Source organism: Salarias fasciatus, chromosome 3 (assembly GCF_902148845.1).
Source record: "Salarias fasciatus chromosome 3, fSalaFa1.1, whole genome shotgun sequence".
NCBI lineage: Eukaryota > Metazoa > Chordata > Actinopteri > Blenniiformes > Blenniidae > Salarias > Salarias fasciatus.
In genome coordinates this window covers 28,482,275-28,496,637 of record NC_043747.1, presented here as the reverse complement: position 1 = coordinate 28,496,637, position 14,363 = coordinate 28,482,275, and the positions used below count along the sequence as shown (strand labels likewise).

At 48.1% G+C, this 14,363-nt stretch overlaps 2 protein-coding genes across 3 annotated transcripts in view; one reads left to right on the top strand and one right to left on the bottom strand.

Moving 5' to 3' along the window:
- The first annotated feature begins 1,353 nt into the window (after positions 1-1,353).
- LOC115382790 (carbohydrate sulfotransferase 12-like) lies at positions 1,354-5,152 on the top strand. The gene is made up of 5 exons (XM_030084686.1): positions 1,354-1,848; positions 2,043-2,179; positions 3,127-3,255; positions 3,424-3,610; positions 4,868-5,152. Exons 1-5 carry the CDS (start codon positions 1,354-1,356, stop codon positions 5,150-5,152), a joined length of 1,233 nt encoding a protein of 410 aa, XP_029940546.1.
- Positions 5,153-12,233: 7,081 nt separating this feature from the next.
- LOC115409409 (nectin-3-like) overlaps positions 12,234-14,363 on the bottom strand; it is a 29,118-nt gene continuing 26,988 nt past the window's right edge. The window contains exons 1-3 of one of the 2 annotated variants that reach the window (XR_003933946.1): positions 13,991-14,110; positions 12,988-13,329; positions 12,234-12,881 (exon numbers count right to left, since the gene is read on the bottom strand). Coding sequence is in view for 1 of the 2 variants with exons in the window: in XM_030120581.1 (XP_029976441.1) it covers positions 12,652-12,819; positions 12,859-12,881; positions 12,988-13,329 (533 nt within the window). In the remaining variant the exon portion in view is untranslated. Of the gene's footprint in view, positions 12,882-12,987; positions 13,330-13,990; positions 14,111-14,363 lie in introns of those variants that run through there. The other variant, XM_030120581.1, reaches the window with a different exon arrangement.

Here is a 14,363-nt window from a genome sequence, read left to right as displayed (position 1 = left end):
TGTCACCTTGCTACAAATGTATTATTAATATTACTGTTAAGTGGACTGATGTGCAGAAGAAATATCCTGCTGGATTAATGAGAAGTGAGCTCACTGTGACTCTGAAAGACAAACAACTTGTGACTGCGGCAGGAGCTCCAACAAATATAATTAGAAAAATCAGACTGACTGAAATTCACGCAACCCTGCGTGTTCATGAGTTCAGTATTCTTACTTAAACTGTAGCCTACAGTTAATCCCTTTGAGGCACAAACATGTTATGTTTGTAACTGCTGCACAGGTTATTTTGTAACGAAAATGAACTGCTGAATAAAATTCACCCCGCCAGGAGAGGTGAAGGCAGTTGGGTGGAGATGGGCCGGTGATGTGACGGCGCTGGGCGTGGTTTCTGGGGAGAAGGAGCGTCTCAGACAGCCTCACATAACCTGGCAGAGGGACCGGAGACAGAGCGGCACACCTGAGGTAAGGAAACAGACTTCATTCAGGCCATGGGGGGTCTGTCTCCCCGCTGATGTGCCTGGTGTGAAGGGATCGAGAGGGGCCGAGCCGGGCTGAGGTTCATCTCTGGGATTAGGAGGGAGACGAAGCAGATGAGACTGAGGGGAACTGTACTGTAAGGGTTCGGTTTGGATAAAAAACAGTGCTGTAATCAGAGCACTACGAAGGTAGGGGCTCACAGGGACCGGGGAATTCAAAATCCCAAGATTCATTGAGAAGAATACTCTTGTTCTTGTTTTGGTTCACTTGTATTTATTATATAAATAATACCTGGTATCATTTGTCTTTTCGCCGCTGAGAAATTCAAAGACACTGGGTGTGTTCCTGTCAAACAGGCCCTCGAGGTACCAGTAAACCTCCACCCTCTCAGTAAGAGCCTGGTGAATCTCTCCAGTTGGTTGTGTGGGTCTGAAGCTTGTCTCGCCAAGTGTACCCGTTCACATTTGAACTGTTACGGTACTGATACCCGGTACCGGGGAATTGGTACCGGTACTAAACAGAACCCATTTTCAGTACTTTAGGGTGTTTCTATGGAACTGAATGCTAAAGGTGGCCCTGTGACAGAGTGGCGAACTGTCCAGGTGGACCCCGCCCTCGCCCATAGTTGCTGTGATTGGCTGCATCACTGATGATGCCGACACATTCATACATTTCTTTTAAATACTTTCATCCCTACCAGACTATACTGTCTGTATTCAAGCTGTTAATGACTACAGAGGTTCTGTGCTCTCTTCCGTGTCTTTCAGTGGCATCTGTCAAGCAGGAGGGATCATCAGCAACAGCGGGCCACTATAAACCTTGAGATAACCACTCCCTCTTCTCTTCACCGATCACAGAGCTTGATGCGGTCCAGCCATGGGGAAGTTGTCCATCATACGTCTGGTTTTCATACTGACGTCTCTGCTCATGAGCCTGCTCACCGTTGTGTACTGGGAGAACCTGGTCTGGATCTATTCAGGTGTGATGCCAGTTCTCTATGGACCACTTCACTCTGGTTGGAGTACCAGGACCAACAAAGACCCTTCACAGCCTGTTAGCACCAGCAGATCTGAGACCAGCATCCCCACCAGCAAGCCTGACACCACACTCATCCCTGTTCAGCAATATAAAGAGGGGGAACAGAGGGAGGAGGAGGAACTGAAGGAAGAGCAGAAAGAGAGCAGTGCTGTGTCTGCTGAAGACATGGAACAAAGAGTGAGGAAGCAGAGGATCATGGATGTGTGCTCAGAAATGAGCTCCTCCAAGAAATTTCCCAAACTGACCCGCCCATTTGATCAGATCCCAAACGATGAGCTGTCACACTTCATAGTAGATGATGTACACCGAATTATCTACTGCTACATTCCCAAGGTACATCCACACTGTGTTCTTCTGTTGGGTGGTGCTTGTGCTGCAGTGGATGTGAGTGTTGTAGAAAAATGCATAAGAGAAAAACAGCTTGAAAGTAAAGTGCTTTATTTCTCATTCAGGGTATTTATACAGACATTCATGGTTCTCTCTTTCCTTCTTCTCCCACAATGTCTCCATGACTTCTCTCTGTTTAGGTGGCATGCAGCAACTGGAAGAAAGTCATGATGGTCCTCACTGGGTTCTCAAAGCCTGGAGGAAAACCTTATACTGATCCCCTACAAATACCTTCACCCGTCGCTCACAAACACTCTCATGAACTTGCTTTTAAAAGGTAAGACACATAATGCAGTTTACACCCAGAGCCAAAATCTATGATGTAAATGTACCCTTGATATGCTTACTTATATCAGTCGCTCTGTAAAGTCCAGTTTCATCTCAGTTGAGCTTGAATGTTGCAAAGAAATCCTAACAGCCAATAAAAAGTCCTTACTGTTCGAGCAAATGAGTGTAAGTTCACTCTGAAAATGTTCTCTTTAATCCAAATATTCAGCACTGAAGAACAATGACCACTGTCCATTACAGTATTGGCAACTGAAGGTTAATTTGGTTGAGTAGATATCAATAGCATGAGCGCTCCCTTGTCACAGTGAGGAGGTCATGAGTTTGATACCTGGTTGGGCCTTTTCTATATGTAGTTTGTATGTTTTCATCATGTGTACCTAGGTTTCTCTCTGGGTATTCCCGTTTCTTCACACAGTCCAAAAACATGCATGTGAGGTTAACTGGTGACTAAATTGTCCCTCAGTGTGAATGTGAGTGTGTGTGGTCATTTGTCTCTGTGATGGACTGGAGACCCTTCCAGGGTGCTCTCATCATTAGCCAGGGTTGGTTCTCATGGCTCCGCAAATCCGAATGGGATGAAGCTGATAGAAGAGGGATGATGGATGAATTGACTGATTGTTTGATTGATGGATGGATGAATGGATGGGTTGACAGACATCACTTGTTATGACCGGCTCTTAAAGCCACAACAATGGGGGAAATGCAGCAAGGTTTTCAAATGTGACCTGTTGCCTCTTCTCCAGCTCCTAAACCTCAGACAATAAGCTCCAGGGATTGTATCACATGGGGTTAGCTTTAGGTTTTCAGCTTCTCTCCTGACGTTGAAGGTGTTGTGGCTGAATGTGGTGAAACAACAGCAGAGTCAGAGTGGGGCTGTCTGTGGATCAGTGACTCCTCCAGGGACCGTTCATCATGCTTTGCTGTTCTTCTGACCAGGTTTCCCCAACTTTATGGTTCTCACGCCCGCCAAATGATGAAAGACAAGCTGAAGAATTACACTACATTTATGTTTGTACGAGACCCCTTGGTTCGACTCATCTCTGCCTTCAGGAGCAAGTTTATAAGGTGTGGATCTGACCATGCATGTTCTCATTCACGTGTGTTCTCTCTGGATCTGTCATCATTGACGTGTGTGTGTGTGTGTGTGTGTGTGTGTGTGTGTGTGTGTGTGTGTGTGTGTGTGTGTGTATGTGTGTGTGTGTGTGTGTGTGTGTTGTGTGCTTGTGTTGCTAGGCCCGATCCAGAATTCTACAAGAACTATGGTAAGAAGCTCATGCGTACTTATGGCCACGTGTCTGATTTACCAGACACAGTTCAGAAGGCTCATGCTGCAGGGCTCAAACCCAAGTTTCAGCAGTTCATCGCCTACCTGGTGGATCCCAAGAACAGGAGACAGTTGTTCAATGAACACTGGCTGCAGGTATTTGTCTCACACACAGTTTACACTCATGTCACACTTGTTTAGACATGATCGGTGTGCCGTTAGACCCAGATGCAGAGAATACAGGCCTGGGTTGATGCTTGAACAGGTTTATTGAGAACTAAGGTGTTCAAAGATGGCTGCTGCCTGGCGGCAGCGTCGCAGGTTAGCTCAGTTGAGTTTCGATGGGGGAGTCTCCTGAGCCCATCGGTGAAGGGGGAAACTTGAGCACGCAGGCCATCTCTGAAATGAGCGACAGCAGTTAGAGGATGATTAGGCTTACGTGCTGGAGACCGTCTGAATGTGGACAATGGATGAAGGGAGCAGGACGTAGGTCTTGGATAGCCGAGGTGAGGCAAGGCGAGGTGTGGCGTGGTGAGACGAAGCGAGGTGAGACAAGGCGTGAAAAAAATCTCATTTCTGGCCTGACAGAGCAGCAGAATCCCTCTGCAGCAGCAAAGGTACCTGAAGAAGAAAACGATCCGGCGAGGAGCAGGTGGCAAGGAGAGGCAGGCAGAGTGGCAGTCTGCCACTACATACCTCAGACTGTGCGAAATGCAAGACTTTATACCATCCAAATCCATTAGATCTGACAGCAGAAATCCTCCGATACCCAAACCCTAACCCAGAGACCACACCTTTTCTCTTGTACCACCTTGTGTTCATTGTTGATCAGAAGGACCTTGTGGTGCTTCACTTGTGTTTGGTGTGATGATAGGAGTCACGGTGTAGCCAAAGTCCCCACTTGTTAGAGGTGTTCCGAAAAGGCCATTTACTTCAGCATTTGCATTTTTTCTCTGTTATAGTGAATGAGGATTCGGAGCAGGACGGGGTTTTGGGACGTGAACTTTGAGGGAAAGTAAAATCCACACTCATTAAAAAGTAGTTCAGCAGTTCTCCTCAGTCATTTAGTGTTGTTTTCAAGTCTCTGCGGTAATCGCCCTCAGAGGAGATCGCTTTTTTCATGAGGAACAAATATGAGTGAAATTTTGCTTCGAAGCTAAATTTCTGGCATCCTTTTAGATTTAGGCCAGGCTTATCAGAACATGATGGGGTTAGTTCTTCAAATTTGTCACGGGTCATGATGTGCGTGCCAAATTTGGTGAGTTTCGATGCATGTTTAGGGGGTCAAATTTGGGTATATTTGGGTGTCAGTAATTAATAATAATACTCATACCACAGGGTCCTAGCCCGGAGGGGCTCGGTCCCTCATGAAACTCCAGTTTTAACAGAGCGGCCGTGTCTGTTTGGTTTCAGATGTACCGGCTGTGCCATCCCTGTCAGGTGAAGTACGACTTCATTGGGCGACTGGAGACCATCGGCACAGACGCAGAGCAAGTTCTGAAACTTATGAAAGTGGACCATCTGGTCCAATTGCCTTCAGCGTACACAAACTTCACTGAAGCCAGCTGGGTAAGAGACTGGTACGAACCGATTCCCACTGAGGTACGGAGGGAACTGTACAAACTGTATGAACCGGACTTCAAGCTGTTCGGCTACCCCAAACCCGACATCGTGGGAGATGAGGAGACGACTCCGTGACGGCTCCCAGCAGGATACCCGGGAACTGCTCTGAACGGACAGTCCACATCCTGCCAACCTGTGCCCAACCAGGAAGTGTCCCTGAAGACCCGTCGATGCTGCTGTCTGAACCTTTTATTTAGTTCAAATCTCAAACATACAAGTCCCTATCAGTCGTATTCTCTCTTCATTTAATATATATGAAGCAAACTTTGTTTCCTGTTACAGGTTTTCAGTCCATTTTCCTCTCGCAAAAGCACTTTGGATCATATCCTGTTAGGGGTGTAACAATACATGTTTCGGTACGGGCCGTTCGGTTCGGTACAGGATTGTGCACGGGTGAGTTCACGGGCCAAAGTTGGTTTTCTGTTTTTTTTTTCCCCGGCTCACGGGCCGGATGGTGCGTGTGTTTACGTTCTGCGGCTAGCATGTGCAGCTGCACCTGCAGCCATGATTGCTACTGCTAGCAGCTTTGTCCATGCTTCACATGTCCGCGTGGCGCATTGGTCCCTGGGACGTAATGTCATGAATTTCTGTCCACGGACGTCCGCGCGCAGCACAGATTTTGTGACCGTGTTGCGCGTATGCGCACGTCGCGCCGGTACACGCATACGCCAGAGCGCCACAGCAAACAAACCGTGACAGACGCTAACTTTGAAAAGTGAGTCTGTGAAGCGAACAGGCTGCAACTCTGTCTGAAGAAACTCAGAGAAAAGCTGGAGGACGGAGAGAGCAGACTCTGTCAGGAGGGAGGAGAAGGTCTGCCACAGAAGTGAAGCAGTGTGTGAACTATACCGCGGCTGTCGGGGGGGGGGGGGATGCGCATGCCTCGGAGGGAATATGTCTGCTTTAAGTGACGCTTAAGGCATAGCGCCCCAACGCTTCAATGGTGAGGACAAGTACTGCATGCAGGTCGGCATCTTTAAAGTGAAGTAGTGATGCACAAATCATCTATTAAAATTGGCCTAATTCTGCATATAATCCATGATTATGATCATACAAAATCAATAATAATAAATTAAAGGAAAAACATGGGGGAAACAGTATTTTTCCAATATTTAGGGCCCCCCCAAAATTTCACAAATCATGTTTTCAGGGGGGCTCATGTCTCATCAAGGGGGGGCTGAGACCCCCCACATAGTTCGCACCCTGAGTGAAAGTATATAATCGCTCGGGCACTGCCACGAGATTCAGAAACAGAAAAAAAAGGCTAAATAAACTCTGATACTAAATAATAACGTGCTGACAATGTCTGTGCCTCATTTTCTATAAATAATCAGAAATAAAGGAACAGATAAACAGTCTAGAGAGCCGGAAAAGCTTCTGGAGGATGCGTGGATCAGTGCGCCTGCAAGGAACGTACACAGCTGAGCCCAAATGTAGCAGGAGAGAAGAGCATTGGCATCGGTGATGTGCCGCACACAGACACGCGGACATGGGAAGCATGGACCTCAACAAGAAAATTTAGGTTTTGCATTTTGTTCCCTACTGTATCGAAACCAAACCGAACCGTGACCTCAGAACCGAGGTACGTATCGAACCGAGATTTTTGTGTATCGTTACACCCCTATATCCTGTGAAAATATTTTGTCCGTTTTGTCCTTTGTGCTTACCCTGCCCCACCTGTTTCTGTCTGCTTCTCGTGTTCTCCTGCGTCATTACTGTCATTGATAACCTCAGCAGTGTGTTCTGAAGGTTTTTATGAAATTAATGTTTTATTTTGCCGAGCTCCCCTTCTGCCTGTCGTAAGCAGGAAAAGACAACGATTTTCACCAATCCAAGTTTTGTTTTTTTTTTTTTTCAAATAAAAATGATCATTTCAGTTTCAGATTTGTTCATTGTTTTCAGATTTTCAATGACCTGAAGCATTTAGAAACTCACCACCACGGAACAGTCATGAATACCAACAATTAACACTAGATGGCAGTGTTCAACCCTTTACGCATATGTATGTATGTATGTGTACATATATATATATATATGGATGTGTATGGGGGAGTGTGTATGTGTGTTAAGTTAAGTTATAATATCACTGTAGGGGGTGTGGATATAAGGGGTAGGATTAAATAAGTTTAACTTCTTCCTGCTCCTTTTCGAACATGCAGATCTGTAACACATGTAGGCTGTTGATGCAGTCTTCGTTTTCTTTTAATTTTATTATGCATGTGTATGTTTTTGTTTTTGGCGATAACCTATTTTCCATTTTCCTTTGCATGTTCGAAATAAATTCATTCTCTCATTCATTCATTCATTCATTACTCAACAAAGTCAGCTTCCCATGATTATTACAGATGAGTCTTTGGAAAAACAAATTTGGCATAAACCCATCACTCACTTCTGCCCAGAATTGATATTCCTCTTCCTTTTGTCAAACTAAGTCCATGTGGAAAACGTCAACCCAATTAGTTCTCAACTTTTCCAGGTATTTTGCTGACAAACACTCGAACGCTGGTGTTTAGCGCTTAGAGGGGCCTCTTGGAAATCTTCTGCTCGAGCCCCCAGACCCCAGGATCGCCACTGTCTGGTGCTGTGGATCCCAATGCCATGAAGAACAGCTGAGACCAAGTCACAGAGCAGCTGAGTGAACCGGCTGCAGTTCACCATCAGCCTCGGTTCACTCACTGCTCCTGATCCAGCGAGTAGCTGGTTCAGTCCCAGAGTCCTTCAGACTGTGAAGAACCTGGAGGCAGAGTGGAGGGATTCAGTCTGTCCGTCTTGGTTTATCCATTCATCCATCCATCTTCAACCGCTTATCCGGGGCCGGGTCGCGGGGGCAGCAGTCTCAGCAGAGATGCCCAGACTTCCCTGTCCCCACACACTTCCTCCAGCTCTTCCGGGAGGATCCCAAGGCGTTCCCAGGCCAGCCGAGAGACATAGTCTCTCCAGCGTGTCCTGGGTCTTCCCCGGGGTCTCCTCCCGGTGGGACATGCCCGGAAAACCTCTCCAGGGAGGCGTCCAGGAGGCATCCTGAACAGATGCCCGAGCCACCTCAGCTGGCCCCTCTCGATGTGGAGGAGAAGCGGCTCTACTCCGAGCTCCTACCTGGTGACTGAGCTCCTCACCCTATCTCTAAGGGAGCGCCCAGCCACCCTACGGAGGAAGCTCATTTCGGCCGCTTGTATCCGGGATCTTGTCCTTTCGGTCATGACCCAAAGCTCATGACCATAGGTGAGGGTGGGAACGTAGATTGACCGGTAAATCGAGAGCTTCGCCTTTCGGCTCAGCTCCCTCTTCACCACAACGGACCGATACAACGACCACATCACTGCAGACGCTGCACCGATCCGCCTGTCAATCTCACGCTCCATCCGTCCCTCACTCGTGAAAAAGACCCCAAGATACTTAAACTCCTCCACCTGGGCTAGGGTCTCTCCACCTACCTGGAGAGGGCAAGCCACCTTGTTCCGGTTGAGGACCATGGCCTCGGATTTGGAGGTGCTGATCCTCATTCCTGTCGCTTCACATTCGGCTGCGAACCGCCCCAGTGCATGCTGTAGGTCCTGGTTCGATGAAGCCAACAGGACAACATCATCTGCAAAAAGCAGAGATGAAATCCTGTGGTCCCCGAACCGGACCCCCTCCGGCCCCTGGCTGCACCTAGAAATTCTGTCCATAAAAATTATGAACAGAACCGGTGACAAAGGGCAGCCCTGCCGGAGTCCAACATGCACCGGGAACAGGTCCGACTTACTGCCGGCAATGCGGACCACACTCCTGCTCCGTTCATACAGAGAACGGACGGCCCTTAACAGGGGGCCCCGGACTCCGTATTCCCGGAGCACCCCCCACAAGACACCACGAGGGACGCGGTCGAATGCCTTCTCCAAATCCACAAAACACATGTGGACTGGTTGGGCAAACTCCCACGACCCCTCGAGCACCCTATGGAGGGTGTAGAGCTGGTCCACTGTTCCACGACCAGGACGAAAACCGCATTGTTCCTCCTGAATCCGAGGTTCGACTATCGGTCGGATCCTCCTCTCCAGTACCCTGGAATAGACTTTCCCGGGGAGGCTGAGGAGTGTGATCCCCCTATAGTTGGAGCACACCCTCCGGTCCCCCTTTTTAAACAGGGGGACCACCACCCCGGTCTGCCAGTCCAGAGGCACCGTCCCCGACTGCCACGCAATGTTGCAGAGACGTGTCAACCAAGACAGTCCCTGCACATCCAGAGACTTGAGGTACTCAGGGCGAATCTCGTCCACCCCCGGTGCCTTGCCACCGAGGAGCTTACCGACCACCTCGGTGACTTCGGCTTGGGTGATGGACGAGTCCACCTCTGAGACCTCAGCCTCTGCTTCCTCCACGGAAGACGTGGCGACGGGATTGAGGAGGTCCTCGAAGTATTCCTTCCACCGTCCTATGATATCCCCAGTTGAGGTCAGCAACTCCCCACCTCCACTGTAAACAGTGTTGGCAGAGACCTGCTTTCCCCTCCTGAGGCGCCGGACAGTTTGCCAGAATTTCTTCGAGGCCGACCGATAGTCTTCCTCCATGGCCTCTCCGAACTCCTCCCAGACCCGAGTTTTTGCCTCCACAACCACTCGTGCTGCAGTTCGCTTGGCCTGCCGGTACCTGTCAGCTGCTTCTGGAGTCCCGTGAGCCAACATGGCTCGGTAGGACTCCTTCTTCAGCTTGACAGCAGCCCTTACTTCCGGTGTCCACCACCGGGTTCGGGGGTTGCCGCCACGACAGGCACCGGAGACCTTACGACCACAGCTCCAGGCAGCTGCTTCGACAATGGAGGTGGAGAACATGGTCCACTCTGACTCAATGTCTCCAACCTCCCTCGGGACATGAGAGAAGCTCTCCCGGAGGTGGGAGTTGAAAACCATGCTGACAGAGGGTTCCACTAGACGTTCCCAACAGACCCTCACAATACGTTTGGGTCTGCCAAGTCTGTCCGGTTTTCTCCTCCGCCAGCGAATCCAACTCACCACCAGGTGGTGATCAGTCGACAGCTCTGCTCCTCTCTTCACCCGAGTGTCCAACACACGAGGCCGAAGGTCAGACGACATGACAACAAAGTCGATCATCGACCTCCGCCCTAGGGTGTCCTGGTGCCAAGTGCACTTATGGACACCCCTGTGCTCGAACATGGTGTTTGTTATGGACAAACTGTGACTAGCACAGAAGTCCAATAACAGAACACCACTCGGGTTCAGATCAGAGAGGCCATGCGATCCAATCACCCCCTTCCAGGTCTCACTGTCGCTGCCCACGTGGGCGTTGAAGTCCCCCAGCAGAACAATGGAGTCCCCAGTCGGAGCACTGTCCAGCACCCCTCCCAGGGACTCCAAGAAGGCCGGGTACTCTGCACTGCTGTTCGGCCCATAAGCCGAAACAACAGTGAGGCACCTGTCCCCGACCTGAAGACGCAGGGATACGACCCTCTCGTTCACTGGGGTGAACTCCAACACATGGCGGCGGAGCTGCGGGGCTTTGAGCAAACCCACACCAGCCCGCCGCCTCTCACCGCGGGCAATGCCACAGAAGTGGAGAGTCCAGCCCTTCTCGAGAGGTTGGGTTCCAGAGACCAGGCTATGTGTGGAGGTGAGCCCGACGATATCTAGCCGGTACCTCTCAACCTCCCTTACAAGCTCGGGCTCCTTCCCCCCCAATGAAGTGACATTCCATGTCCCTAGAGCTAGTCTCTGTGTCTGAGGATCGGGTCGCCGGGCACCCTGCCGTCGGCTGCCACCCAATCCACATTGCACCCGGCCCCTGTGATTCCCTCACCATTTAACAACCAGCTCTCTCCGTCTCATTCTTTATACACTCTTTACCCATGAAAAGTGATTCTACAGTATCTGGTTTAATCAGAACATCCAGAGGGACAAAAATTCTAGCATCTTTTCCAGTTATATTGTGTTAAATTTTGTTTTTAAAACATCCCAGCATCCTGTGTCAGAGTTACACATGTGAAGTTTTTCCCAAATCAAACCGTTTGGAATTCTATGGAAAATTCAGCGAATGTTTCCACTTAAAGATGAAAGAAAGCCTCTGACCTCTGTGGATGCACTGCTGCTGATGCTCCACCTCTGTAAGGTGGCAACGCCTCCACCCTCAGCGAGACGTCTGTGATCATGATGTCTGTGGATGATGAGACCAAATGACTGACTGACTGCATTACATGCTTACCCAGGAGGAAGAAAAAGTAGTTCCCACCAATCGCGTTTCATTCAGACAAAATTTCAATAGTTTAATTATTTTATATTATATATTACCTCAAATGACTGAAGTATCAAAAGTATCAATATTTTAATTTTAGAACCAATTTTACAGCATAGAGGTCTGGTCTCGGAAGTATCTATATTTCAGTATTGAGCCACACATCACCACCAGCAGGGGGAGCTGGAGGGAAGATTTAGAGCTTGAAGAACTGTCCCAGTTCCTGATGAAACAATGACTCAACTTTGACTGCATATCTCTCAGAAATGTGGTCACTGTGTTGAGGATATCAAATTAGACAGCAGAGGATTCACCAATCAGCTTATTAGAAATGTTCTAACTGCACATTAATCTAGAGAAATGTTCTACAGAAAACAAGAATTAAAAAATCAGATGGAGCAGCTCAGTGGAAATAGAGAAGCTGGACTAAATGTCAAACATTTTATTCTCTCCTCTGATCAACGGAACAGCTGAACAGAAAATACAGCAACGCATTAAATCCATCTCAGGACTAAAATAAAGAAACAGTATCTCAGCAGTCTGTGATATAAATCAACAGTCACACAATGACCCCAAACTTAATAAAGACAATAACAATAAAACAAAGTTCTGTCCTGAAAAAAGAGTGCTGCTCAATTCATAAAACACTCATTTTATTCATTAATCTCCTCTTAAATTGCTGTTAATGAGCCGTTACCAGAACGATCAGTTCAGTCTCTTCAAAATAAAAGCACTTCCGGTTCACATTAAAGTGTAAAAATGAAACAAAACGTCAAAACAACAGTAACGATCCTTCTGACGTTGGGTTTTAAGCAGCAGGTGTCAGAAAACTTCCCACAGGGAGAACTGGCTCGTGGCGGCCAAGCGTTCATAGCAACATTGCTTTTTGATCCTTCGATGTCTGCTGTTCTTATCATTGTGAAGCAGATAGATCAAAGGAAGAGCCGACATTGAAGGATCAAAAAGCGATGTTGCTATGAACGCTTGGCCGCCACAAGCCAGTTCTCCCTGTGGGAACTTTTCTGACACCTCCTGCTTAAAACCCAAGAAGTCAGAAGGATCGTGAGGCCCCGATTTCACGGTCTGTACTCAGACTGAAAATAAAGATCAAGCGAACTTTTGCAGAAAGGGTTCCAAAGGGTGACATTGCACCGCAGTGCATGCTGGGATTTTGTTCACTCTGTTAAAATGTGTTTACGATGCTGTCCTGTTTGACTAAACATGTTAACTACGTAGTTTAACTACAGTGTGTGAGAGTGAAAGATGGAGACTCTGAGACCAGTTTGATCTTCTGGGTCTCCGTCGTCTTCATCAAGCAGGATCAGGAGTCAACAGAAGAATCAAAGAATCTAAGAATCAAACTGATTCAAAGGTTCATCAAGATCTGGATCAGAATTAGGAGGAGGAGGAGGAGACTTCTTCTTCTGCTGGTGTCTTAGAAACATCACAACAGCACCACCAACAACAACCAGAGCAGCTACAGTCAGACCAACACTCAGACCAACATGTCCTCCACCGTGTCCATCCTCTCTCCCTCCATCCCCTCTCCCTCCATCCCCTCCTTGTCCTCCTGGGTCTCCTGCAGACAGAAACAGAGTGAGGAAGAGGATGATGAAGAGCTGCTGTCTTTTCTCCAAACTCTCAGCAACAACATGAAGAAACAACCTGCAGCTGAAACTCCTGACCTGGAGGAACCACTGAGAGAGAGATGGAGCTGATGAGCTTTATGTTGTTACTTTCTCCTCCCTGGGCGATGAAACACTTGTATGTCCCACTGTCCCTGAAGGCCACGTTCTTCATGATCAGACTCACGTCTCCGTCCTTCACATTCTTCAGATCCACTCGGTTCTTATAAGAACGATGATTATCTCGATCAAAGTGTCCATATTTGTATGACAAAACATCCGGGTTCTCCCCCAGGTCCGGTCTGGTCCACTCTACCACTCTGATGGTCTCCTGGTTCGGAGCTTCACACGGCAGAGAGACAGTTTGTCCTTCAACAGCTGAGATGTTTCTCTGGACTGAACCTGAGAAGAAACAGATTCAGGAGAGACTCTTCACTCCTCCAGCAGCCAATCAGAGAGGAGAACACAGAGGACCAATGGCTGAGTGTGTGTGTGTGTGTGTGTGTGTGTGTGTGTGTGTGTGTGTGTGTGTGTGTGTGTGTGTGTGTGTGTGTGTGTGTGTGTGTGTGTGTGTGTGTGTGTGTGTGTGTGTGCGTGCATGCACTGGATTCATGTGACTTGCTCTTAGTTCCCCTTCAGGACACACTCTGCTCAGTAACCTGACGTGTTGATTCATGTTTAACCTTGATGATCAACCAGCTGAAGCAGTTTCCATCAAAGCCTCAGAGCAGCAGAGAGGAGATCAGACTGGGGTTCAGAGGGAGGAGCAGCTCCCAGCTTCACACTGATATCAGTCAGTAAACACACTGGTTCAGTTCAGCAGTTTCTTCACTGTGAATTCTAAGTTTCTACATGAACAGAACCTGCTTCATTTATCAGTCAAATACTCTGAATAAACGTTATGGTTACATTTGGAAAGTCCTCAGTAACATCGTGTTCCTCTCTATTTCTGAAAGACTTTAAAAAGTGAGGAGGAAGAGTCCAACACATCAGACCAGATAGATTTTTATCCTGTAAATCATCCTGTAGAGTCCAGCAGAGAAGAAAACTTTAAAACACTGACCTGCAGACTCAGAGTCCTCAGACATCCAGCAGATCACAGTGAGGAGCAGGAACAGGAACATGTTCTGGAGTTCTGGAGGGTTCCACTGAGAGAGAGGAAGAACTGAGAGAGCAGTCAGAGTCTGAGGGAGGAGACAACATTCAGTTTCCAGTCCATTCCAGCTGACCAGCTGTTCAACAAGGAGAAGACTCTCCTGAACGAAGAATCAGACTGAGCAATAGAATCCATCCAGACCAGCAACCACATTCAGAACCATTTAGAATAGAAGACTTTATTCATTTCACAGTGGAGAAATTCACAGGTGCACGAGGCTCATAGAACACAGCAATGAAAGCAATGAAAGGTGCAATAAAGCTACGTTCACACCGAACGC

What these genes read in the sequence shown, in the direction of transcription:
- LOC115382790 (XM_030084686.1), top strand. Translation starts at nt 1,354, where the DNA reads ATGGGGAAGTTGTCCATCATACGTCTGGTTTTCATACTGACGTCTCTG. An exon ending in TCTACTGCTACATTCCCAAG is followed by an intron (nt 1,849 to 2,042) that starts GTACATCCACAC and finishes CTCTCTGTTTAG; the next exon opens with GTGGCATGCAGCAACTGGAA. An exon ending in TCAATGAACACTGGCTGCAG is followed by an intron (nt 3,611 to 4,867) that starts GTATTTGTCTCA and finishes GTTTGGTTTCAG; the next exon opens with ATGTACCGGCTGTGCCATCC.